General features: G+C 48.6%; 1 protein-coding gene across 2 annotated transcripts; it reads right to left on the bottom strand.

The window, feature by feature from the left end:
- Nucleotides 1-197: 197 nt before the first annotated feature.
- oxnad1 (oxidoreductase NAD-binding domain containing 1) lies at nt 198-27,825 on the bottom strand. Of its 2 annotated transcripts, none has more exons than XM_055877055.1 (8): nt 27,717-27,825; nt 27,187-27,322; nt 26,722-26,806; nt 26,370-26,473; nt 5,043-5,184; nt 3,811-4,056; nt 2,882-2,990; nt 198-2,605 (listed from the first exon to the last, which is right to left on the bottom strand). In XM_055877055.1, exons 1-8 carry the CDS (start codon nt 27,736-27,738, stop codon nt 2,448-2,450), a joined length of 1,002 nt encoding a protein of 333 aa, XP_055733030.1. In that variant the 5' UTR covers nt 27,739-27,825; the 3' UTR covers nt 198-2,447. The 2 variants fall into 2 exon arrangements, with proteins under 2 accessions (XP_055733030.1, XP_055733032.1); XM_055877057.1 differs by having other exon boundaries at nt 26,722-26,785.
- Nucleotides 27,826-27,985: the final 160 nt, after the last annotated feature.

The following is a 27,985-nucleotide window of genomic DNA, read 5'->3' as shown; positions in this document are numbered from 1 at the left end:
CTGCTGTGTGGTTAGGTCTAGCCTGGCTTACGCAAGCCACGTGACCACAGTCAGAAAGACTTTGAGGGCTGGTGTTAGCCAGACTAGGCTCGGTCTTGTTTGAAAAACATTCCTTTATAAATTATTTCTACTGCAAGAAATTATCAGATATTTATACTGTACAGAATTGCACACACACATTATTTCCTCAAACTATATCCACTGAATAAAATTATTTATTTTCATAATCAGAAAACAGTTGAGAACGTTTCTCCACTGGGCAATGTGCACCATCAAGAAACGTATATATACATTTTATACTGCACTTCACACGGGTCAGAGGTCAAAATCAGTCAGGCTCAGTGCAATGAGCCTTGTACAACTTATGTTCATTGCATTTGATGAACACCTGAGCCAAGTGAATATTCATGGTAAAGATGCATTAATTTGTTCAAGTTGTACCCAAGTCAAGCCAATTGTTCAAGTTAGTACCTGGTAGAGACTTGTGCTGTTATTGTGACCGTATTACTGCCACACCAGTGGTCACGAGTCATTACCGCAGTCAAATTCAACATGACTGTTTAGTCACGTAACAAGGCTTCTCCAAGCTCCGATGCTCATTAGTAGCCTACCAAACTTGCTAACCACTAGGTTAGCGCTCTATTGTCCCTCTAATCACTGACATCAATGCAAATGTATTGGAAAATGTAATCAAACTTCGTAAGAGCCCATGAGCTCATGTTGCTCAACATTTCTATAGGCTATGCAATTTCTGAGATTTTTTTTTTTTTGATGGCCTCTATTAAAAAGAGGATCCAATCAGCTTTCTATGGGCTAGGTCTACGATATTTACTTATTATATTAAGCACATTGCTTCTCTTTACAACAGAAGTATATCCTACCTGGCTGGCATGAAAATGAACCACAGGAAAAGCGTCCTCCATTTGCTATTTACATAAACTAAATGTCATCCATGCACTTAAAGACAAGATTAAATCAAGAATAGTCTGATGGGTGACAATTTTAGCCTATCACTTGTGAATGACTCCAAGCTTGTGTGCTCAGTAAGGCAAGAAATAGCGCATGCCTCCCCCCTTCACAGAACAGCGTAAACTGGCTCTAACCAGAAAAGAAAGAGGAGTGGGAGGCCCCGGTGCACAACTGAGCAAGAAGACAAGTACATTAGAGTGTCTGTTTCTCAAACTAGACGTCTCACAAGTCCTCAACTGGCAGCTTCATTAAATAGTACACGCAAAACACAAGTCTCAACATCAACAGTGAAGAGTCGACTCTGGGATGCTGGCCTTCTAGGCAGTTGCAAAGAAAAAGCCATATCTGAGACTGGCCAATAAAAAGAAAATATTAAGATGGGCAAAAGAAGACAGACACAGGACAGAGGAACTCTGCCTAGGCCAGCATCCCAGAGTCGCCTCTTCACTGTTGACGTTGAGACTGATGTTTTGAGGGTACTATTTAATGAAGCTGCCAGTTGAGGACTTGTGAGGCGTCTGTTTCTCAAACTAGAAACTCTAATGTACTTGTCCTCTTGCTCAGTTGTGCACCGGGGCCTCCCACTCCTCTTTTTAGAGCCAGTTTGCGCTGTTCTGTGAAGGGAGTAGTACACAGCGTTGTTCGAGATCTTCAGTTTCTTGGCAATTTCTCGCATGGAATAGCCTTCATTTCTCAGATCAAGAATAGACTGACGAGTTTCAGAAGAAAGGGCTTTGTTTCTGTCCATTTTGAGCCTGTAATCGAACCCACAAATGCTGATGCTCCAGATACTCAACTCGTCTAAAGAAGGCAGTTTTATTGCTTCTTTAAATCAAAACAACAGTTTTCAGCTGTGCTAACAATTGCAAAAGGGTTTTCTAATGATCAATTAGCCTTTTAAAATGATACACTTGGATTAGTTAACACAACGTCCCATTGGATCACAGGAGTGATGGTTGCTGATAATGGGCCTCTGTACACCTATGTAGATATTCCATAAAAATCTGTAGTTTTCAGCACAATAGTCATTTACAACATTAATGTCTACACTGCATTTCTGATCAATTTGATGTTATTTTAAAATGGACAAAAAATGTGCTTTCTTTCAAAAACAAGGACATTTCTAAGTGACCCCAAACTTTTAAACAGTAGTCTAGATGTTCCAACGGTCAGCGTCAGGGGCTTGTAGGCTATGAGTGGAAGCCAGGAGATGCTAAATGTGTTTGTTAATTAACGGTCAGTTATACACGACAATCACCGGCTGACCTTCACAGCCCTAGTATAGACGCATGTTCAGGTGAAGTTAAATAAATAAAATGATGTGTGCAGCTCCGGACAAATATGGTCCAATAGTCCTTGACATGTTGCCATGGTAACGTGGGCTGGTGCTTGGTCTGATCTCCTAGGCACTAGAGGAGAGAGCAGGGATAGTTAGGCCGGGGTTAGATGATGATGAAGAGGTCTGTCTCTAGTACACACTACCACCACTTCTCAAACAGTATCCTTTCCTGGGATAGGCCTAGGCTGAGTAGGGTCTCGACCATGCTCTCTATCATGGGTGGAGGGCCACACAGGTAACACAGAGTGGTGTTAGGGTCGACGTGGCGACGCAACCCCCCCTCTGACAGCCTCCCACCTGGGGAAGATCAATTCAACATTTATTAGAAGTGCCATTATTTTTTTAAAGACTTTAAAAACATACATTAAAAAGTAGCTAAAAACACTTTCATACCAGTACTACCATTCTGGGACTAGCATCCATTTCAATTAATTGAGAATGTATCCGTTTTGCAACCAATGGAAGCATATCCAGTTCAAATATAGATCATTTCAAAGCCAAAGTATACCAACCCTCTGTAGATTCTGTCAGTAAACATTTGCGGTTGTGTTAAGGTCATTCTGTGGTACTTACGGTTCATGTACGGTTGGAGTTCCTGGTCGATGTCTGCGGTCTGTGCGGTGATGTGGAAGTCACAGGAGAATTTCTCGGGGAATTCCTTACACACATTTATGATGCTTTTCTGAGAGCAGAACAGGGACGGGAAGAACAAGTATTGGTCTCATTCCTACACACAGGCCATTTCTCAATTAGATTTGTTCAACTCCTGCGTCTTCTTCTCCGTTCTCCCTCACCTCCTTTTGAAAACGGTGAAAGTTAATCGAGGCAAGGCGGCGAGGAGAGGGAATGTGGACGAAAATACGCTGTATGAAATGAGACTCCTTCTCCACTCACGCGTCATCAGGAAAATTATGTTTACAGGGGTGGATCCCAAATTAAAATGTGTGAAGTGATTCAAACAAGACATTATAGATAAAACAGTAAGTAGAATATTGTTTTTAAACGTGCATGCATTTCTCCTCCGACAAAACAAAAGCTGATTCAAAGGGGGTGTGGCAGATTTTAAAACTCTTCCGCAAAGGACTCTGGTATCCTCGATGAAAGGAGGCTATAGAGGAAGGCAGGACACTTCTGTTCGACCTACTAATGAATTGACATCTCCTCAACCACTTATTGGTTTCCGGATCACGGAGGAGAAAGGGTGTAACGGTACCCCCTGTATATTGTCTCGCTATTGGTATTTTACTGCTGCTCTTAACTACTTGTTACTTTTATTTCCTATCGTTTAAAAAAAAAACTACATTGTTGGTTAGGGGCTCGTAAGTAAGCATTTCACTGTAAGGTCTACAAAACCTGTTGTATTCGGCGCATGTGACTAATAAAATTTGATTTGAAGTACAGGCTTTTGCCCAAATGAGAAAAGACCATACATCCTGATACAAATATATATACACTGATACAAATACTTGCAACCACACACACGTCCTCTCTCTCACACACACCTTGAAGAGCAGCTCCTGTGTGTTCTTGGCACTGTAGCAGAGGTGGGTGGAGCCTATGTGGTAGCACCTCCCTGCGTTAGTGGGGTTCTGTCGTAGCAGGTCAGCGGCATGGAGCAGGATGGAGTATAGAGGGTTAATGCCCACGCCCCCAGCCACCAACAACAGGTCGACAGAGGGGTCAGAGGGCAGGGGGTCAAAGAAAAAGTTACCACCCACACGCATCGCTACATGGGAGTCCATGGTGCACTGTAGGAGGGAGAGAGTGAGAGCAGGAGCAGAGGGAGGGGGAGAGAGCAGAGAGAGAGAGGGTGAGAGCAGAGAGAGAGAGGGTGAGAGCAGAGGGAGAGAGGGTGAGAGCAGAGAGAGAGAGGGTGAGAGCAGAGGGAGAGAGGGTGAGAGCAGAGGGAGAGAGGGTGAGAGCAGAGGGAGAGAGGGTGAGAGCAGAGGGAGAGAGGGTGAGAGCAGAGGGAGAGAGGGTGAGAGCAGAGGGAGAGAGGGTGAGAGCAGAAAGAGGGTGAGAGCAGAAAGAGGGTGAGAGCAGAAAGAGGGTGAGAGCAGAAAGAGGGTGAGAGCAGAAAGAGGGTGAGAGCAGAAAGAGGGTGAGAGCAGAAAGAGGGTGAGAGCAGAAAGAGGGTGAGAGCAGAAAGAGGGTGAGAGCAGAAAGAGGGTGAGAGCAGAAAGAGGGTGAGAGCAGAAAGAGGGTGAGAGCAGAAAGAGGGTGAGAGCAGAAAGAGGGTGAGAGCAGAAAGAGGGTGAGAGCAGAAAGAGGGTGAGAGCAGAAAGAGGGTGAGAGCAGAAAGAGGGTGAGAGCAGAAAGAGGGTGAGAGCAGAAAGAGGGTGAGAGCAGAAAGAGGGTGAGAGCAGAAAGAGGGTGAGAGCAGAAAGAGGGTGAGAGCAGAAAGAGGGTGAGAGCAGAAAGAGGGGGAGGGAGAGAGTGATTATTTTGTACTGATAAATAGCTCAGGTATGAGATGTGTCCACATTCTAGAATGATCTGCTTTCTGCTCCCTATTGTGGAGAAAATGTCTATTTCAGAGACTTCCAGTGCAGCGTCGGTTTAGCTACGTCTGAACAGACGCTGTTACACACAATGGGAGAGAGAGAGCAGAGAGGAGGGAGAGAGACAGACAGAGCAATTAACAGATAGTGACCAGCAGAAATACTGACAAAGCTATTGATTGATTTTGAGGCACTACCGACAAGTGAACATTTTAATTTCAATGCACACACACCTTGGTGTGTATCCAGTGTGCAGGGGGATGTTGTGTGTATTTGACAGCCAGCTCGATGACACCCTCTTTCTGCAGCAGACCTGGACTGGAGCACACAGAGAATCCTCCTACCTTCTCCATACCAGGGATGAAGAAGTCCACCCTACACAGACACACGCAGCAGGGGAAAAAACACTCAAACAGACAGTAATCAATAAAACACAAGTGTCCAATAGTCTAGCGCTGATCCAAATGAAATCTTATAATGTACAGAACGTGTCGATGACATCTGTTTATACACACACACCACAGAAAGGGAAAAAATCCCACAAGTTTTAACAGAAAAGAAAAACGTCAATAAGCACACAGCCCTCCAAGGAAATACTAACTAGTAACCATCTACTGCTCTCTCTCCACCTACCCCTCCAAGGAAATACTAACTAGTAACCATCTACTGCTCTCTCTCCACCTACCCCTCCAAGGAAATACTAACTAGTAACCATCTGCTGCTCTCTCTCCACCTACCCCTCCAAGGAAATACTAACTAGTAACCATCTACTGCTCTCTCTCCACCTACCCCTCCAAGGAAATACTAACTAGTAACCATCTACTGCTCTCTCTCCACCTACCCCTCCAAGGAAATACTAACTAGTAACCATCTACTGCTCTCTCTCCACCTACCCCCCATCTCCTTCTCCCTCCAACACCTGAACGTTTCTCTCTCCTCCTACCCCCCCCCCCCATCTCCCTCTCCCTCCGACACCTGAACGTTTCTCTCTCCTCCTACCCCCCCATCTCCCTCTCCCTCCGACACCTGAACGTTTCTCTCTCCTCCTACCCCCCATCTCCATCTCCCTCTCCCTCCGACACCTGAACGTTTCTCTCTCCTCCTACCCCCCATCTCCATCTCCCTCTCCCTCCAACACCTGAACGTTTCTCTCTCCTCCTACCCCCCATCTCCATCTTTTTTATTTTATTTCACCTTTATTTAACCAGGTAGGCTAGTTGAGAACAAGTTCTCATTTGCAACTGCGACCTGGCCAAGATAAAGCATAGCAGTGTGAACAGACAACAACACAGAGTTACACATGGAGTAAACAATAAACAAGTCAATAACATGGTAGAAAAAAGAGAATCTATATACAATGTGTGCAAAAGGCATGAGGTAGGCAATAAATCGAATAATTACAATTTAGCAGATTAACACTGGAGTGATAAATCATCAGATGATCATGTGCAAGAAGAGATACTGGTGTGCAAAAGTGCAGAAAAGTAAATAAATAAAAGCAGTATGGGGGTGAGGTAGGTAAATTGGGTGGGTAGTTTACAGATGGACTATGTACAGCTGCAGCGATCGGTTAGCTGCTCGGATAGCAGATTTTTAAAGTTGTTGAGGGAGATAAAAGTCTCCAACTTCAGAGATTTTTGCAATTCGTTCCAGTCGCAGGCAGCAGAGAACTGGAAGGAAAGGCGTCCAAATGAGGTTTTGGCTTTAGGGATGATCAGTGAGATACACCTGCTGGAGCGCGTGCTACGGGTGGGTGTAGCCATCGTGACCAGTGAACTGAGATAATGCGGCACTTTGCCTAGCATAGCCTTGTAGATGACCTGGAGCCAGTGGGTCTGACGACGAACATGTAGCGAGGGCCAGCCGACTAGGGCATACAGGTCGCAGTGGTGGGTCGTATAAGGTGCTTTAGTAACAAAACGGATGGCACTGTGATAAACTGCATCCAGTTTCCTGAGTAGAGTATTGGAGGCTATTTTGTAGATGACATCGCCGAAGTCGAGGATCGGTAGGATAGTCAGTTTTACTAGGGTAAGTTTGGCGGCGTGAGTGAAGGAGGCTTTGTTCCGGAATAGAAAGCCGACTCTATATTTGATTTTGGATTGGAGATGTTTGATATGAGTCTGGAAGGAGAGTTTGCAGTCTAGCCAGACACCTAGGTACTTATAGATGTCCACATATTCTAGGTCGGAACCGTCCAGGGTGGTGATGCTAGTCGGGCGTACGGGTGCAGGCATCGAACGGTTGAAAAGCATGCATTTGGTTTTACTAGCGTTTAAGAGCAGTTGGAGGCCACAGAAGGAGTGTTGTATGGCATTGAAGCTCGTTTGGAGGTTAGATAGCACAGTGTCCAGGGAAGGGCCGGAAGTATACAGAATGATGTCGTCTGCGTAGAGGTGGATCAGGGAATCGCCCGCAGCAAGAGCAACATCATTGATGTATACAGAGAAAAGAGTCGGCCCGAGAATTGAACCCTGTGGTACCCCCATAGAGACTGCCAGAGGACCGGACAACATGCCCTCCGATTTGACACACTGAACTCTGTCTGCAAAGTAGTTGGTGAACCAGGCAAGGCAGTCATTAGAAAAACCGAGGCTATTGAGTCTGCCGATAAGAATATGGTGATTGACAGAGTCGAAAGCCTTGGCCAGGTCGATGAAGACGGCTGCACAGTAATGTCTTTTATCGATGGCGGTTATGATATCGTTTAGTACCTTGAGCGTGGCTGAGATGCACCCGTGACCGGCTCGGAAACCGGATTGCACAGCGGAGAAGGTACGGTGGGATTCGAGATGGTCAGTGATCTGTTTGTTGACTTGGCTTTCGAAGACCTTAGCTAGGCAGGGCAGGATGGATATAGGTCTGTAACAGTTTGGGTCCAGGGTGTCTCCCCCTTTGAAGAGGGGGATGACAGCGGCAGCTTTCCAATCCTTGGGGATCTCAGATGACACGAAGGAGAGGTTGAACAGGCTGGTAATAGGGGTAGCGGACAGTGGCAGCGGACAGTTTCAGAAATAGGGGGCCCAGATTGTCAAGCCCAGCTGATTTGTATGGGTCCAGGTTTTCCAGCTCTTTCAGAACATCTGCTATCTGGATATGGGTAAAGGAGAAGCTGGGGAGGCTTGGGCGAGTAGCAGCGGGGGGGGCGGGGCTGTTGGCCAAGGTTGGAGTCACCAGGTGGAAGGCATGGCCAGCCATTGAGAAATGTTTGTTGAAGTTTTCGATTATCACGGACTTATCAGTGGTGACCGTGTTATCTAGCCTCAGTGCAGTGGGCAGCTGGGAGGAGGTGCTCTTGTTTTCCATGGACTTTACAGTATCCCAGAACTTTTTGGAGTTAGAGCTACAGGATGCAAATTTCTGCTTGAAAAAGCTGGCCTTTGCTTTCCTGACTGACTGCGTGTATTGGTTCCTGACTTCCCTGAACAGTTGCATATCACGGGGGCTCTTCGATGCTATTGCAGTTCGCCACAGGATGTTTTTGTGCTGGTCGAGGGCAGTCAGGTCTGGAGTGAACCAAGGGCTATATCTGTTCTTGGTTCTGCATTTTTTGAACGGAGCATGCTTGTCTAATATGGTGAGGAAGTAACTTTTAAAGAATGACCAGGCATCCTCAACTGACGGGATGAGGTCAATATCCTTCCAGGGTACCCGGGCCAGGTCGATTAGAAAGGCCTGCTCGCAGAAGTGTTTCAGGGAGCGTTTGACAGTGATGAGGGGTGGTCGTTTGACCGTGGTCCCGTGGCGGATACAGGCAATGAGGCAGTGATCGCTGAGATCTTGATTGAAGACAGCAGAGGTGTATTTGGAGGGCAAGTTGGTCAGGATAATGTCTATTAGGGTGCCCATGTTTACGGATTTAGGGTTGTACCTGGTGGGTTCCTTGATGATTTGTGTGAGATTGAGGGCATCAAGCTTAGATTGTAGGACTGCCGGGGTGTTAAGCATATCCCAGTTTAGGTCACCTAACAGAACAAACTCTGAAGCTAGATGGGGAGCGATCAATTCACAGATGGTGTCCAGGGCACAGCTGGGAGCTGAGGGGGGTCGGTAGCAGGCGGCAACAGTGAGAGACTTATTTCTGGAGAGATTAATTTTTAAAATTAGAAGTTCGAACTGTTTGGGCATAGACTTGGAAAGTATGACAGAACTTTGCAGGCTATCTCTGCAGTAGATTGCAACTCCTCCCCCTTTGGCAGTTCTATCTTGACGGAAAGTGTTATAGTTGGGTATGGAAATCTCAGAGTTTTTGGTGGTCTTCCTAAGCCAGGATTCAGACACGGCAAGGACATCAGGGTTGGCAGAGTGTGCTAAAGCGGTGAGTAAGGCAAACTTGGGGAGGAGGCTTCTGATGTTGACATGCATGAGGCCAAGGCTTTTTTGATCACAGAAGTCAACAAATGAGGGTGACTGGGGACATGCAGGGCCTGGGTTTACCTCCACATCACCCGAGGAACAGAGGAGTAGTAGGATGAGGGTGCGGCTAAAGGCTATCAAAACTGGTCGCCTAGAGCGTTGGGGACAAGGAATAAAAAGAGCAGATTTATGGGCGTAGTAGAATAGATTCTGGGCATAATGTGCAGACCAGGGTATGGTGGGGCACGGGTACAGCGGAGGCAAGCCCAGGCACTGGGTGATGATAAGAGAGGTTGTATCTCTGGACATGCTGGTCTCAATGGGTGAGGTCACCGCATGTGTGGGGGGTGGGACAAAGGAGGTATCAGAGGTACGGAGAGTGGAACTACGGGGTCCATTGCAAACCAAAACAATGATAACTAGCCTGAACAACAGTATGTAAGGCATATTGATATTAGAGAGAGACATACAATAAGGCATAAAGTGATTGCAGGTCATGATTGGGAGAGCTAGCTAAAACAGCAGGTGAAATAACAGCAGCTAGTCAGCTAACACAGCAACAGAAGGTAAAAATGGCGACGACTGGGCAGAGAGGGTCGGATTAACTACACACAGATCCTGAGTTAAGGCACAGAGCCGACAGATAAAACACAAATAAACAGAATGGAGTACCGTGAATTAATGGACAGTCAAGCAGGCATCAGCTATGTAGCCAAGTGATCATAGTGTCCAGGGGGCAGCCGTAGATGGAGTAGTGAGGCCTCCACTAAGCTAGCACGTGTTTAAAGTTAGTAGCCCGGGGGGGTGGTCTGCTCAGACGGAGGGGGTCTGCTCAGACGGAGGCCGGTTGAGGGCAGCGGTTGAGGGCACGTCTGCAAACCAGACGTGGTCGTGTCGACAGAGAATCCAAGCCGGATAGCGATGGCGAAAGAGAGGTTGTGAATTGTAGAATTGTGTTTGCTAACTGGTGCTAGCTTCCTGGCTGCGCTAGCTGCAAGATAAGCTAGCAGTTAGCAGACCGGGGCAGGCAAGTTAGCCTTTGGGGGACGTCGCGATGGGGGGGGGGGGGGGGGAGTCTGTTTTTGCCTCTTCGTGCGGTGACGTCGATAGACCAGTCGTGGAATTAGTAGGGTTCCAGGTAGCTCTAGGTAGCTAACAGGCCTAGTAGGTTAGCAGAATGGGCCTTCAGCGGGCGTCACGCCTGAGGGGCCTGTTGGAGTCCCCGGGCAGATTATGTCGGTATTCCAGTCGTAGAGGATAGGCGGGGTTCCGTGCTCCGTACCGGCAGTAAATGGGTCCGGGTCTTGTAGCCCAGGAGTGGGCTTCAGTGGTAGCACAGGAGCCCTAGCCAATTAGCTTCAGTCTGGAAACGCTAGCCAGGAGTGGTCACCCGGGATTGTGGTTAGCTAGTTGCGAAGATCCAGATGAAAATGTTCAGAGTATGCGGTAGGAATCCGGGGATATGGAGAGAAATAGGTCCGTTATGCTCTGGGTTTAGTCACGTTGTTCGAACTAGCGAGAGCTTTCCGAGCTAAAGGTTAGCTGATGACCGCTAGCAATGGTTTGCTAACTGATAGCTGGTAGGCAGTTAGCTGGCTATCTTCAGTAGATGGATTCCAGATCAGAAGTAAATAGAAATACTTTAGAAAAAAGCAGATCCACGCCACATTGGGTGAGGCGGGTTGCAGGAGAGTATTTAGAAGTTGAGGTTTAAGAAAGTATTTTTAAAAGATATGCGAAGAAAAAGATGTAAAAAGATATATACAAGGGACACGGGACACGACAGGACAAAGACGTCTACACTGCTACGCCGTCTTGGAAGAACATCCCTCCAACACCTGAACGTTTCTCTCTCCTCCTACTCCCCATCTCCATCTCCCTCCGACACCTGAACGTTTCTCTCTCTCCTCCTACACCCCCCCCCCCCCATCTCCCTCTCCCTCCGACACCTGAACGTTTCTCTCTCCTCCTACCCCCCCCCCATCTCCCTCTCCCTCCGACACCTGAACGTTTCTCTCTCTCCTCCTACCCCCCCATCTCCCTCTCCCTCCGACACCTGAACGTTTCTCTCTCCTCCTACCCCCCCCCATCTCCCTCTCCCTCCGTCACCTGAACGTTTCTCTCTCCTCCTACCCCCCATCTCCATCTCCCTCTCCCTCCGACACCTGAACGTTTCTCTCTCCTCCTACCCCCCCCCCCGTCTCCCTCTCCCTCCGACACCTGAACGTTTCTCCCTCCTCCTACCCCCCCCCCCCATCTCCATCCGACACCTGAACATTTCTCTCTCTCCTCCTACACCCCCCCCCCTCCCTCTGACACCTGAACGTTTCTCTCTCCTCCTACCCCTCCCCCCCATCTCCCTCCGACACCTGAACGTTTCTCTCTCCTCCTACCCCCCCCCCATCTCCCTCTCCCTCCGACACCTGAACGTTTCTCTCTCCTCCTACCCCCCCCCATCTCCCTCTCCCTCCGACACCTGAACGTTTCTCTCTCCTCCTACCCCCCCCCATCTCCCTCTCCCTCTGACACCTGAACGTTTCTCTCTCCTCCTACCCCCCCCCCCCCCATCTCCCTCTCCCTCCGACACCTGAACGTTTCTCTCTCCTCCTACCCCCCCATCTCCATCTCCCTCTCCCTCCGACACCTGAACGTTTCTCTCTCTCCTCCTACCCCCCCCCCATCTCCCTCTCCCTCCGACACCTGAACGTTTCTCTCTCCTCCTACCCCCCATCTCCATCTCCCTCTCCCTCCGACACCTGAACGTTTCTCTCTCCTCCTACCCCCCCATCTCCATCTCCCTCCAACACCTGAACGTTTCTCTCTCCTCCTACACCCCCCCCCATCTCCCTCTGACACCTGAACGTTTCTCTCTCCTCCTACCCCCCCCCCCCCCCCCATCTCCCTCCGACACCTGAACGTTTCTCTCTCCTACACCCCCCCCCTCTCCCTCTGACACCTGAACGTTCCTCTCTCCTCCTACCCCCCCCATCTCCCTCTCCCTCCGACACCTGAACGTTTCTCTCTCCTCCTACCCCCCCATCTCCATCTCCCTCCGACACCTGAACGTTTCTCTCTCTCCTCCTACCCCCCCCCCCCCATCTCCCTCTCCCTCCGACACCTGAACGTTTCTCTCTCTCCTCCTACACCCCCCCCCCATCTCCCTCTGACACCTGAACGTTTCTCTCTCCTCCTACCCCCCCCCCCCATCTCCCTCTCCCTCCGACACCTGAACGTTTCTCTCTCCTCCTACCCCCCCCATCTCCATCTCCCTCCGACACCTGAACGTTTCTCTCTCTCCTCCTACCCCCCCCCATCTCCCTCTCCCTCTCCCTCCGACACCTGAACGTTTCTCTCTCCTCCTACACCCCCCCCCCCATCTCCCTCTCCCTCCGACACCTGAACGTTTCTCTCTCCTCCTACCCCCCCCCATCTCCCTCCGACACCTGAACGTTTCTCTCTCCTCCTACACCCCCCCCCCCCCTCTCCCTCTGACACCTGAACGTTTCTCTCTCCTCCTACCCCCCCCCCCCCCATCTCCCTCTCCCTCCGACACCTGAACGTTTCTCTCTCTCCTCCTACCCCCCCCCATCTCCATCTCCCTCCAACACCTGAACGTTTCTCTCTCTCTCCTCCTACCCCCCCCCATCTCCATCTCCCTCCAACACCTGAACGTTTCTCTCTCCTCCTACACCCCCCCCCCATCTCCATCTCCCTCTCCCTCTGACACCTTAACGTTTCTCTCTCCTCCTACCCCCCCCCCCCATCTCCATCTCCCTCCGACACCTGAACGTTTCTCTCTCCTCCTACCCCCCCATCTCCATCTCCCTCTCCCTCTGACACCTGAACGTTTCTCTCTCCTCCTACCCCCCCCCCCCCCATCTCCATCTCCCTCCGACACCTGAACGTTTCTCTCTCCTCCTACCCCCCATCTCCATCTCCCTCTCCCTCCAACACCTGAACGTTTCTCTCTCCTCCTACCCCCCATCTCCATCTCCCTCTCCCTCCGACACCTGAACGTTTCTCTCTCCTCCTACCCCCCATCTCCATCTCCCTCTCCCTCCGACACCTGAACGTTTCTCTCTCCTCCAACCCCCCCATCTCCCTCCGACACCTGAACGTTTCTCTCTCCTCCAACCCCCCCATCTCCCTCCGACACCTGAACGTTTCTCTCTCCTCCAACCCCCCCCCCCCATCTCCCACTTCCTCTGACACCTGAACGTTTCTCTCTCCTCCTACCCCCCCATCTCCATCTCCCTCTCCCTCCGACACCTGAACGTTTCTCTCTCCTCCTACACCCCCCCCCCCCCCATCTCCCTCTCCCTCCGACACCTGAACGTTTCTCTCTCCGACACCTGAACGTTTCTCTCTCCTCGAACCCCCCCCCCCCATCTCCCTCTCCCTCCGACACCTGAACGTTTCTCTCTCCTCCAACCCTCCCCCCCCCATCTCCCACTTCCTCTGACACCTGAACGTTTCTCTCTCCTCCAACCCCCCCCCCCCCCATCTCCCTCTCCCTCCGACACCTGAACGTTTCTCTCTCCTCCAACCCTCCCCCCCCCATCTCCCACTTCCTCTGACACCTGAACGTTTCTCTCTCCTCCAACCCCCCCCCCCCCCCCCCCCCATCTCCCTCTCCCTCCGACACCTGAACGTTTCTCTCTCCTCCAACCCCCCCCCCCCCCCCCATCTCCCTCTCCCTCCGACACCTGAACGTTTCTCTCTCCTCCAACCCTCCCCCCCCCATCTCCCACTTCCTCTGACACCTGAACGTTTCTCTCTCCTCCAACCCCCCCCCCCCCCATCTCCCTCTGACACCTGAACGTTTCTCTCTCCTCCAACCCTCCCCCCCCATCTCCATCTCCCTCCGACACCTGAACGTTTCTCTCTCTCCTCCTACACCCCCCCCCCCCCATCTCCCTCTCCCTCCGACACCTGAACGTTTCTCTCTCTCCTCCTACCCCCCCATCTCCCTCTCCCTCCGACACCTGAACGTTTCTCTCTCCTCCTACCCCCCCCCCATCTCCCTCTCCCTCCGACACCTGAACGTTTCTCTCTCCTCCTACCCCCCCCCCCCCCATCTCCCTCTCCCTCCGACACCTGAACGTTTCTCTCTCCTCCTACCCCCCATCTCCATCTCCCTCTCCCTCCGACACCTGAACGTTTCTCTCTCCTCCTACCCCCCCCCCCCATCTCCCTCTCCCTCCGACACCTGAACGTTTCTCTCTCCTCCTACCCCCCCCCATCTCCATCCGACACCTGAACATTTCTCTCTCTCCTCCTACACCCCCCCCCCTCCCTCTGACACCTGAACGTTTCTCTCTCCTCCTACCCCCCCCCCCCATCTCCCTCTCCCTCCGACACCTGAACGTTTCTCTCTCCTCCTACCCCCCCCCCCATCTCCCTCTCCCTCCGACACCTGAACGTTTCTCTCTCCTCCTACCCCCCCCCCCATCTCCCTCTCCCTCCGACACCTGAACGTTTCTCTCTCCTCCTACCCCCCCCCCCCCCATCTCCCTCTCCCTCTGACACCTGAACGTTTCTCTCTCCTCCTACCCCCCCCCCCCCATCTCCCTCTCCCTCCGACACCTGAACGTTTCTCTCTCCTCCTACCCCCCATCTCCATCTCCCTCTCCCTCCGACACCTGAACGTTTCTCTCTCCTCCTACCCCCCCCATCTCCATCTCCCTCCAACACCTGAACGTTTCTCTCTCCTCCTACACCCCCCCCCATCTCCCTCTGACACCTGAACGTTTCTCTCTCCTACACCCCCCCCCTCTCCCTCTGACACCTGAACGTTCCTCTCTCCTCCTACCCCCCCCATCTCCCTCTCCCTCCGACACCTGAACGTTTCTCTCTCCTCCTACCCCCCCATCTCCATCTCCCTCCGACACCTGAACGTTTCTCTCTCTCCTCCTACCCCCCCCCCCCCCCATCTCCCTCTCCCTCCGACACCTGAACGTTTCTCTCTCTCCTCCTACCCCCCCCCCCCCCCATCTCCCTCTCCCTCCGACACCTGAACGTTTCTCTCTCCTCCTACCCCCCCCATCTCCATCTCCCTCCGACACCTGAACGTTTCTCTCTCTCCTCCTACCCCCCCCCCATCTCCCTCTCCCTCTCCCTCCGACACCTGAACGTTTCTCTCTCCTCCTACACCCCCCCCCCATCTCCCTCTCCCTCCGACACCTGAACGTTTCTCTCTCCTCCTACCCCCCCCCATCTCCCTCCGACACCTGAACGTTTCTCTCTCCTCCTACACCCCCCCCCCCCTCTCCCTCTGACACCTGAACGTTTCTCTCTCCTCCTACCCCCCCCCCCCCCATCTCCCTCTCCCTCCGACACCTGAACGTTTCTCTCTCTCCTCCTACCCCCCCCCATCTCCATCTCCCTCCAACACCTGAACGTTTCTCTCTCTCCTCCTACCCCCCCCCATCTCCATCTCCCTCCAACACCTGAACGTTTCTCTCTCCTCCTACACCCCCCCCCCATCTCCATCTCCCTCTCCCTCTGACACCTGAACGTTTCTCTCTCCTCCTACCCCCCCCCCCATCTCCATCTCCCTCCGACACCTGAACGTTTCTCTCTCCTCCTACCCCCCCCATCTCCATCTCCCTCTGACACCTGAAAGTTTCTCTCTCCTCCTACCCCCCCCCCCCCCATCTCCATCTCCCTCTCCCTCCAACACCTGAACGTTTCTCTCTCCTCCTACCCCCCATCTCCATCTCCCTCTCCCTCTGACACCTGAACGTTTCTCTCTCCTCCTACCCCCCCCCCCCATCTCCATCTCCCTCTCCCTCCTGAACGTTCTCTCCTCCTACCCCCCCCCCCCATCTCCATCTCCCTCCGACACCTGAACGTTTCTCTCTCCTCCAACCCCCCCATCTCCCTCCGACACCTGAACGTTTCTCTCTCCTCCAACCCCCCCCCCCATCTCCCACTTCCTCTGACACCTGAACGTTTCTCTCTCCTCCTACCCCCCCATCTCCATCTCCCTCCGACACCTGAACGTTTCTCTCTCCTCCTACACCCCCCCCCCCCATCTCCCTCTCCCTCCGACACCTGAACGTTTCTCTCTCCGACACCTGAACGTTTCTCTCTCCTCCAACCCCCCCCCCCATCTCCCACTTCCTCTGACACCTGAACGTTTCTCTCTCCTCCTACCCCCCCATCTCCATCTCCCTCCGACACCTGAACGTTTCTCTCTCCTCCTACACCCCCCCCCCCCCATCTCCCTCTCCCTCCGACACCTGAACGTTTCTCTCTCCGACACCTGAACGTTTCTCTCTCCTCGAACCCCCCCCCCCCCCCCCCCCATCTCCCTCTCCCTCCGACACCTGAACGTTTCTCTCTCTCCTCCTACCCCCCCCCCATCTCCATCTCCCTCCAACACCTGAACGTTTCTCTCTCCTCCTACACCCCCCCCCCATCTCCATCTCCCTCTCCCTCTGACACCTGAACGTTTCTCTCTCCTCCTACCCCCCCCCCCATCTCCATCTCCCTCCGACACCTGAACGTTTCTCTCTCCTCCTACCCCCCCCATCTCCATCTCCCTCTGACACCTGAAAGTTTCTCTCTCCTCCTACCCCCCCCCCCCCCCATCTCCATCTCCCTCTCCCTCCAACACCTGAACGTTTCTCTCTCCTCCTACCCCCCATCTCCATCTCCCTCTCCCTCTGACACCTGAACGTTTCTCTCTCCTCCTACCCCCCCCCCCCCATCTCCATCTCCCTCTCCCTCCTGAACGTTCTCTCCTCCTACCCCCCCCCCCCCATCTCCATCTCCCTCCGACACCTGAACGTTTCTCTCTCCTCCAACCCCCCCATCTCCCTCCGACACCTGAACGTTTCTCTCTCCTCCAACCCCCCCCCCCATCTCCCACTTCCTCTGACACCTGAACGTTTCTCTCTCCTCCTACCCCCCCATCTCCATCTCCCTCCGACACCTGAACGTTTCTCTCTCCTCCTACACCCCCCCCCCCCCATCTCCCTCCGACACCTGAACGTTTCTCTCTCCGACACCTGAACGTTTCTCTCTCCTCGAACCCCCCCCCCCCCCCCCCCCATCTCCCTCTCCCTCCGACACCTGAACGTTTCTCTCTCCTCCAACCCTCCCCCCCCCCATCTCCCACTTCCTCTGACACCTGAACGTTTCTCTCTCCTCCAACCCCCCCCCCCCCATCTCCCTCTCCCTCCGACACCTGAACGTTTCTCTCTCCTCCAACCCTCCCCCCCCCATCTCCCACTTCCTCTGACACCTGAACGTTTCTCTCTCCTCCAACCCCCCCCCCCCCCCCCCATCTCCCTCTCCCTCCGACACCTGAACGTTTCTCTCTCCTCCAACCCCCCCCCCCCCATCTCCCTCTCCCTCCGACACCTGAACGTTTCTCTCCTCCAACCCCCCCCCCCCCCATCTCCCACTTCCTCTGACACCTGAACGTTTCTCTCTCCTCCAACCCCCCCCCCCCCCCCCCCCCATCTCCCTCTCCCTCCGACACCTGAACGTTTCTCTCTCCTCCTACCCAGCTGTCAGAATAGGAACAACATCCATATGGACTGGAGGTGGTGTAACAAATGCATTTACATCTTTTAACATTCATTACAGAACGCCGTCGTCCAACTCACGGACCCCTACTGTTTGTACACAACACAAACGCCCACCTGCAGTATGGACCTCAGAGTTGAGATGTGTGGGGGATTAGGCTGGGTTCTGTATAAGAACTGACATCTGGTGATGTAAAGAGAGCTTTAAAAATAAATGTGATTAATTGATCATTACAGTTAGAGAACTGAATGTACTTTTCCATAACATAAATTAAACATGTTTATGTATGTGTGCTTTGCTTATAGCTACAATACTAATGCTTGTTAGTGGGTCTAAAATAACCTCGCAGGTTTCAAATACTTCCAACAGCTTCCTGCTGCCGCCATATCTATTAGTCTTTTAAAATGATCAACTTATGAATGTACCTTCATTTTAACCGGGGGGATGATTGAGAAAACGTTGTATTTACCACAATGACCTGGGAAAGAGTGGCAGGGGAGAGTAAATGTACACACTAAATGTATCTGTACAGCATAAACATAACAGAGCTTCTGTGCAACACTTCCCTCTTGTGCCTGGTAAAGGTATTACAGTCCTTATAAAATAATTGTTCAAGAGCTGGACAGAAGAGCTCACCATGCGTGATGACTGACAGCAGCCCATGTCAAATAATAACCTTCATAACCTCTATGCAAAAAACTGTACCTCTGTTGTGGTTTATTGGTGAAATGTGACAATCCCCTCCCCCAATACTGTATCTACCAATGATGTGTACAAACCCTAGATTGCTGATGCTATGTATGGGCGATTGAGAGGCTTTGAAGCCACCGGTCAACCATATTGGCACTCCCCAGTAGAAGCAGTCCACCATAGGAATGAATGGAATTCTACAGTATTTCAATTAAATGTTTCAAGGACAAAATTACATGCATTTATGGTTGTTGTAGTGGGGACAGTAACATTAGTAATCTCTACAAATTATACTGTACGGAAAATGTTTTTACACTGAACAAAAATATAAAAACGCAACATGTAAAGTGTTGGTCTCATATTTCATGAGCTGAAATAAAAGATCCCAGAAATGTTCCACATGCACAAAAAGCTTCTCTCAATTGTTGTTTACATCCCTGTTAGTGAGCATTCCTCCTTTGCCAAAATAACTCATCGAACTGACAGGTGTGTCATATCAAGAAGCTGATTAAACAGCAGGATCATTACACAGGTGCACCATGTACTGGGGACAATAAAAGGCAGCTCTAAAATGTGCAGTTGACTGCAGAAATGTCCACCAGATCTGTTGACAGAGAATTGAATGTTCATTTCTATACCATAAGCCACCTCCAACGTAATTTTAGATTATTTGGCAGTACGTCCAACCGGCCTCACAATCGCAGCCCACATGTACCCACACCAGCCCAGGACCTCCACATCCAGCTTCTTCACCTGTAAGATCGTCTGAGACCAGCCACCCGGACAGCTGATGAACCTGGGTTTGCACAACTGAACAAATTCTGCAAAACTGTCAGAAAATGTCTAAGTGAAGCTCATCTGTTTGCTCGTCGTCCTCACCAGGGTCTTGACCTGACTGCAGTTTCAACTGCTGTGTAGGTGAGCGGTTTGCTGATGTTTGCTCATTATTGTGGGACAGAGGGATCCATGGTGGCGGTGGGGTCATGGTATGTGCTGGTATAAGCTACAGACAACGAACACAATTGCATTTTATCAATGACAATTTGAATGCACAGAGATACCGTGACGAGATCCTGAGGCCCATTGTCACGCAATTCACCGCCGCCATCACCTCATGTTTCAGCATGATAATGCACGGCCCCATGTCTCAAGGATCTGGACACAATTCCTGGAAGCTGAAAATGTTGCAGTTCTTCCACTGTCTGCCTACTCACCAGACATGTCACCCATTGAGCATGTTTGGAATACTCTGGATCGATGTGTAAGACAGCGTGTTCCAGTTCCAGCCAACTTTGCAGTCATTGAAGAGGCCAAAATCAACAGCCTGATCAACTCTATGTGAAGGAGATGTGTCGCACTGCATGAGGATAATGGTGGTCATACCAGATACTGACTGGTTTTCTGATCCATGCTCCTACCTTTTTTTAAAGGTCTCTAACCAACAGATGCATATCTGGATTACCAGTCATGTGAAATCCATAGATTAGAGCCTAATTAATTTATTTCAATTCACAGATTTCCTTTTACTGTTCTGTTGGCATGTGTCTTCACTGACATTTTCAACATTTCCCTGATTGAGTCTGTAATACCAACATGTTTCAAGCAGACCACCATAGTCCCTGTGCCCAAGAACGCAAAGGAAACCTGCCTAAATGACTACAGACCCGTAGCACTCACGTCTGCAGCCATGAAGTGCTTTGAAAGGCTGGTAATGGCTCACATCAACACCATTATCCCAGAAACCCTAGACCCACTCCAATTTGCATACCGCCCAAACAGATCCACAGATGATGCAATCTCTATTGCACTCCACATTGTCCTTTCCCACCTGGACCAAAGGAACACCTATGTGAGAATGCCAGAATAACAACCTATCCCTCAACGTAACCAAGACTAAGGAGATGATCGTTGACTACAGGAAAAGGAGGACCGAGCAGGTCCCCATTCTCATCGACGGGGCTGTAGTGGAGCAGGTTGAGAGCTTCAAGTTCCTTGGTGTCCACATCACCAACAAAAAGAAATGTCCAAACACACCAAGACAGTCGTGAAGAGGGCACGACAAAGCCTATTCCCCCTCAGGAAACAAAAAAGATTTGGCATGGGTCCTGAGATTCTCAAACAGTTCTACAGCTGCAACATCGAGAGCATCCTGACTGGTTGCATCACTGCCTGGAACGGCATTTGCTCGGCCTCCGACCGCAAGGCACTAGAGGGTAGTGTGTACGGCCCAGTACATCACTGGGACTAAGCTGCCTGCCATCCAGGACCTTTACACCAGGTGGTGTCAGAGGCAGGGCCTAAAAATTGACAAAAACCCCAGTCATAGACTGTTCTCTCTACTACCGCATGGCAAGCGGTACCAGAGTGCCAAGTCTAGGACAAAAAGGCTTCTCAACAGTTTTTACCACCAAGCCATAAGTCTTCTGAACAGGTAATCAAATGGCTACCCGGACGATCTGCATTGTGTGCCCCCCCCCAACCCCTCTTTTACGCTGCTGCTACTCTGTTAATCATATATGCATAGTCATTTTATCTATACATTCATGTACATAGTACCTCAATTGGCCCAACCAACAAGTGCTCCCACACATTGGCTAACCGGGCTTTCTGCATTGTGTCCCCCCACCCACCAAACCCTTCTTTTACACTACTGTTACGCTCTGTTCATCATATATGCATAGTCACTTTAACCATATCTACATGTACATACTACCTCAATCAGCCTGACTAACCCGTGTCTGTCTGTAGCCTCGCTACTGTATATAGCCTCGCTGTTTTATTACTGTTGTTTTATTTCTTTACTTACCTATTGTTCACCTAACCCCTTTTTTTGCACGATTGGTTAGAGCCTGTAAGTAACCATTTCACTGTAAGGTTTACACCTGTTGTATTTGGCGCACGTGACAAATAAACTTAGATTTGATTTACTGTTCCTTTTACTGATTATACAGCAACTCAGTAAAATCTTTGAAATTGTTGCATATTGCACTTATATCTTTTTTCATTTTTATGATCAGGTAACATAATGTAAAAGTATGCATTAAAGGTGTCTGTAATATACATGTGGCAAAAAACTAAATGTAGACATGAATAAATATATTTCTGTAGTATCCAAAACATTTTTTACAACGGTGGGGGAGTGCCAAGATGGAGGCAAGGTGGCTTCAACAAAGCGCCCCCCCCCCATCAGTCACCTAGTGTTTATAATACATACATATCAATTTGATGTCATTTTATTAAAATGGACAAAAAATGAAATTCTTTCAATAACAAGGACATTTCTAAGTGACACCGTTCAAAAGTTTGAGGTCCCTTAGAAATGTCCTTGTTTTGGAAATAAAAGCTATTGTTTTTGTCCATTAAAATAACATCAAATTGATCAGAAATACAGTGTAGAAATTGTTAATGTTGTAAATGACTATTGTAGCTGGAAACGGTAGATTTTTAATGGAATATCTGCATAGGCCCATTATCTGCAACCATCACTCCTGTGTTCCAAAGGCACGCTTGTGTTAGCTAATCCAAGTTTATCATTTTAAAAGGCTAATTGATCATTAGAAAACACTTTTACAATTATGTTAACACAGCTGAAAACTGTTGTCCTGATTAAAGAAGCAATAAAACTGGCCTTCTTTAGACTAGTTGAGTATCTGGAGCATCAGCATTTGTGGGTTCGATTACAAGCTCAAAATGGCCAGAAACAAAGAACTTTCTTCTGAAACTCGACAGTCTATTCTTGATCTGAGAAATTAAGGCTATTCCATGTGAGAAATTGCCAAGAACCTGAAGATTTCGTACAACGCTGTGTACTACTCCCTTCACAGAACAGCGCAAACTGGCTCTAACCAGAATAGAAAGAGGCGTGGGAGGCCCCTGTCCATAACTGAACAAGAGGACAAGTACATTAGAATGTCTAGTTTGAGAAACAGACACCTCACAAGTCCTCAACTAGCAACTTAAATAAATAGTACCCGCAAAACACCAGACACAACGTCAACAGTGAAGAGGCGACTCCGGGATACTGGCCTAAGCAGAGTTGCAAAGAAAAAGCCATATCTCAGACTGGCCAAGAAAAATAAAAGATTAAGATGGGCAAAATAACACAGACACTGGACAGAGGAAGATTGGGAAAAAAAGTGTTATGGACAGACGAATCTAAGTTTGAGGTGTTCGGATCACAAAGAACATTCGTGAGACGCAGAAAAAATGAAAAGATGCTGGAGGAGTGCTTGACGCCATCGGTCAAGTATGGTGGAGGCAATGTGATGGTCTGGGGGTGCTTTGGTAGTGGTAAAGTGGGAGATTTGTACAGGGTAAAAGGGATCTCGAAGAAGGAAAGCTATCACTCCATTTTGCCACGCCATGCCATACCCTGTGGACGGCGCTTAAATCGGAGCCAATTTCCTCCTACAACAGTACAATGAACCAAAGCACAGCTCCAAACTATGCAATAACTATTTAGGGAAAAATCAGTCAGCTGGTATTCTGTCTATAATGGAGTGGCCTCACGGTCACCGGATCTCAACCCTATTGAGCTGTTGTGGGAGCAGCTTGGCCGTATGGTACGTAAGAAGTGCCCATCAAGCCAATCCAACTTGTGGGAGGTGCTTCAGGAAGCATGGGGTGAAATCTCTTCAGATTACCTCAACAAATTGACAACTAGAATGCCAAAGGTCTGCAAGGCTGTAATTGCTGCAAATGGAGGATTCATTGACAAAAGCACAATTATTATTATTTCAATTAAAAATCATTATTTATAACCTTGTCAACATATTGACTATATTTCCTATTCATTTTGCAACTCATTTCATGTATGTTTTCATGGAAAACAAGGACATTTCTAAGTGACCCCAAACTTTTGAACGGTAGTGTAGATTATTGGTATCTACTAGGGGTGCAACGGTTGACCAAAACCATGGTTTGGTACGTACTGAGGCTTTGGGGTCACAGTTCAGTTACAGTACAGTGGAAAAATGAAATTCTAACAGTTACTGTAGTTAATGTTTGTTTATTTGGCAAAATACTCTAAATTAAAAACCACCCTATTTGTGGCCAAGTCCAGTTTCTGTGACATTCCTGATGTTCCTGGAATTGTCTTGTGACAGGGACTGTTATGTTGGCCCAAAAGTAGAGGTCTAAAAGGGGTTTAGACAGGGTTTCAAAATGGACCTGGGGCTTTCCCACCAAGACAAATATGCATAAATAAATGTTTTAATATGGAGACCTGTTCCAAACGGACCCGAAGACAACCAGTTCCATATAGACGTTGTCGATTTTGAGTGAAGAAAGCAACAGACAAGTCCACTTGTAAGCTATTTTATAAACCAGAGCTGATACAGCGCTAGGGAGAGCAGGCGGAGGAGGGGCCTTGTGTACTGAAAGCCAGGTAGTACCCAAACAAGCCGATTTGCGCTAGAAGACTAACTTCTAGCTTGTCATAGCTAGGTTATTTACAGTTGAAGTCGGAAGTTTACATACACTTAGGTTGGAGTCATTAAAACTCGTTTTTCAACCACTCCTCAAATTTCTTGTTAAGAAACTATAGTTTTGGCAAGTCGGTTAGGACATCTACTTTTGCATGACACAAGACATTTTTCCAACAATTGTTTACAGACAGATTATTTCACTTAAAATTCACTGTATCACAATTCCAGCGGGTCAGAAGTTTAAATACACAAAGTTGACTGTGCCTTTAAACAGCTTGGAATTCCAGAAAATGATGTCATGGCTTTAGAAGCTTCTGATAGGCTAATTGACATCATTTGAGTCAATTGGAGGTGTACTATGGATGTATTTCAAGGCCTACCTTCAAACTCAGTGCCTCTTTGCTTGACATCATGGGAAAATCAAAAGAAATCAGCAAAGACCTCAGAAAAAAAATTGAAGACCTCCACAAGTCTGGTTCATCCTTGGGAACAATTTCCAAACGCCTGAAGGTACCACGTTCATCTGTCAAAACAATATTACTCAAGTATAAACACCATGGGAACACGCAGCCGTCATACCGCTCAGGAAGGAGACGTGTTGTCACCTAGAGATGAATGTACTTAGGTGCGAAAAGTGCGAATCATCCCAGAACAACATCAAAGGACCTTGTGAAGATGCTGGAGGAAACAGGTACAAAAGTATCTATAGCCACAGTAAAACGAGTCCAATATCGACATAACCTGAAAGGCCGCTCAGCAAGGAATAAGCCACTGCTCCAAAACCGCCATAAAAAAAGCCAGACTACCGTTTGCAACTGCACATAGGGACAAATATGGTACTTTGAGAAATATCCTCAGTCTGATGAAACAAAAATAGAACTGTTTGGCCATAATGACCATCATTATGTTTGGATGTAAAAGGGGGATGCTTGCAAGCTGAAGAACACTATCCCAACCGTGAAGCACAGGGGTGGCAGCATCATGTTGTGGGGGTGCTTCCTGCAGAAGGGACTGGTGCACTTCACAAAATAGATGGCATCATGAGGAAGGGGAATTATGTGGATATATTGAAGCAACATCTCAAGACATCAGTCAGGAAGTTAAAGCTTGGTCGCAAATGGGTCTTCCAAATGGACAATGACCCCAAGCATACTTCCAAAGTTGTGGCAATGGCTTAAAGTCAAAGTCAAGGTATTGGAGTGGCCATCACAAAGCCCTGACCTCAATCCTATAGAAAATGTGTGTGCAGAACTGAAAAAGCGTGTGCGAGCAAAGAGGCCTACAAACCTGACTCAGTTACACCAGCTCTGTCAGGAGGAATGGGCCAAAATTCACCCAACTTATTTTGGGAAGCTTGTGGAAGGCTACCCAAAACGTTTGACCTAAGTTAAACAATTTAAAGGCAACCATACCAAATACTAATTGAGTGTATGTAAACTTCTGACCCACTGGGAATGTGATGAAAGAAATAAAAGCTGAAATAAATAATTCTCTACTATCATTCTGACATTTCACATTCTTAAAATAAAGTGGTGATCCTAACTGACCTAAAACAGGGAATTTTTACTAGGATTAGATGTCAGGAATTGTGAAAACCTGAGCTTAAATGTATTTGGCAAAGGTGTATGTAAACTTCCGACTTCAACTGTATCATCCAATATGATTACGTAGTAGCCCTCTTGACTGTATCAAATGGAGAGAAGCTAGTTGGGTCTGCATTTGCTTTCTTCCTGTCCCGCAGTTACAAATAACAACACCTCCATTCAAATGATTAAATAGCATCCTACCCGTTGGCTCTCGTTCGTTGTAGCATATACTTCTCTTTTAACTCAAGCATTTTAATTACATTGATTAGATAATCTCCCAACTTGCTTTGCCACACACAGAGGCTCTTATGACTGTAGTGGCACTTTGATGACTTGTGATTGGCCACTCTGCATAGGCTACTCTCATTGAGCAGTGGAGAACATACTATAAACATTTTATCCATACCTCTATCCATCGCCGTTGTAATCAACTGTGAAGCCAAAATGTTCCCGAAAGTGGAGATTTAAACGATGGAGGATCCTCCCATTCTGGTTTATTGATCTCACCTCTTGCCATCTACAGAGTTCCCGGCTGCGCCTCACAAAAGGATAGTTTGAAATCCGCCAGTTAAGATTATAATTTTTATTACAACGTGCGCATAGGCTCTAGTTGTTTTAATTAACGGAATAGCCTACAATCTTTTTTCAGCTCTGATTTATTCACAAGGAAATGGCATACAATGCAGTGTAGGCATAGCCAAGCCATAATGTTTATATTTATTCATTCATTCGGTTTCACAGTGCGGTTGAACCGAGGTCCCCATACCAAACGGTTCAGTACGAATACCTTTCCAACCCTAGTATCTACACATACCTACAACATACCACTTCGTGCTTGTGCAGATCAGAAAGGATTGGATAGGTGTAAGCAGCCTCTCCCCAAAGCCATTGGTGTTATGCTGTATTCAGAATCCTTACAATGAGCTACGAATGTAGCCAAACGACACAGTACTGTACTACTCACCACTGGCCAGCTCTGAAAGTGAAGTCTGGATGGACAGCTAGCCGGAGGCGTTTCACTGTCTCAGACTCGTCCATGATGCCACATACCTGCGCCGGATATACACCCTTGACACAGACAGACACACAAACTTTACAAATTAAATAACCTGTCAATCATGAATATGAACAATTGTAACCTGTGGCAATAGTTAAGACTCTGTAGACTAACCTAGAGCATAAAGACAAGGAAAACTGTCTCAGCAATTGACAGTCTCGTGATGAAACAGAATGTAGGCCAAAAATGTTTTCAGCTTTGAATTGCATAAGCCACAGTTCTGCTGCTATAGTACGAACACAGCTGGGTGGTCACTCACATCTTGTCTGTAGTTGCTGGCTGTCCTCTCTAGATGGTCCATTTGTCTTCTGGATGACATTTTCCTGAAAAGACAACAAAAATGCCTACTTTATTTAAACATGTCCATCTATCAGAAAATAATGTAGCCAAGCTGATCACCTCAAAGGTTACATAAGGCTATAACCTCAATGGCACCTATAAAGACACTGCAGTCTTACCTGTATGCAGATGTCAAAACACAAACGGCAAATTGACTTTTACCTATTGTCAGCTGGGTCCAACAAACTTTAAGTAAATCATAATCTAATAACAGGCGAGTAGTTCTGGGTGTATGGAGGCTCTGGTGTTGGAAAAGAAGTGGCAAAAGTGTAGTAGCTGCACAATCAGTCACAGACGGGCCTATCCTAACCCACAACAATGACAGTGGTGAACGGCCACCTGACCGCAACAATACTCGACATATTCGAGATGGAACTCAACTCACCTTGTGATCGAACAAGTGCACAATACACGGAACCCGCGTAGCAGCACACCGGACGCTCCCGGCAATGTGAAGCTTCGAGCAGCCGTGGACAGTAGACAAGGGACGCTCATTGCGATAGGATGTGACTTCACCTTAACTTTATAGAGGAAACATATTACAAGAGAGGAAGAGAGAAATGTGGTGTTGGTTGGTGCTGGCCAGTTATAGGTGGTCTAAACCAGATTGACAGTCACGTAATCGAGTTAATTGATATACAAATCGATTACAACACCCCGGTCTCTTTCTTGTTACCCGGCATCCCAACATGTATGTCTGATGTAACTAGCATGATAAAACATTGCAGTTTAAATGGTTGATGATAACTGATAACTACTGTTTTAAAACAGCATAGCATGGCTAGCTCAGTCAGTCCAGCTACACAACCCTATGCCCTTTCACATGACAGCAAACAGCTATCGTAACATTGCCTAGTCCTGACTGCATTCCCTACAGAATATAGCTAGCTAGTCTCTCTGAAAACAAAGTCTTACCAATGTGATGATAATGTTTCATATGATCTTCCTCATTATACAAGTTAGTTAGATAACCTTCCTGTGGAAGATTTGTTGACCCCGGAAGTGATTGACGGACTGCTCTTTCGTGAGTTCATATTTGCGCAGAGACTGCGCAGGCCACGTTCAACATTGTTCTTAGCCAGAATAGATTCTGACCATACGATTCCTTACAGCTGCACTGTGGTCGGACAGGCTTCCTGTTTAGATTAAGACATCAACGAGACAGCGCAAAATATCGTTTGGAA

This window comes from Salvelinus fontinalis, chromosome 22 (assembly GCF_029448725.1).
Source record: "Salvelinus fontinalis isolate EN_2023a chromosome 22, ASM2944872v1, whole genome shotgun sequence".
NCBI lineage: Eukaryota > Metazoa > Chordata > Actinopteri > Salmoniformes > Salmonidae > Salvelinus > Salvelinus fontinalis.
Note: the sequence above shows the minus strand (reverse complement) of the source record. Positions and strands in the feature narration are given on the sequence as shown.

Coding starts and splice junctions, on each gene's coding strand:
- oxnad1 (XM_055877055.1), bottom strand. CDS start 27,738: ATGAAACATTATCATCACATTG. Junction 26,474..26,721: donor CCAGCAACTACAGACAAGAT/GTGAGTGACCAC, acceptor GTCTGTGTCAAG/GGTGTATATCCGGCGCAGGT. Junction 5,185..26,369: donor ACTTTCAGAGCTGGCCAGTG/GTGAGTAGTACA, acceptor GTGTCTGTGTAG/GGTGGACTTCTTCATCCCTG.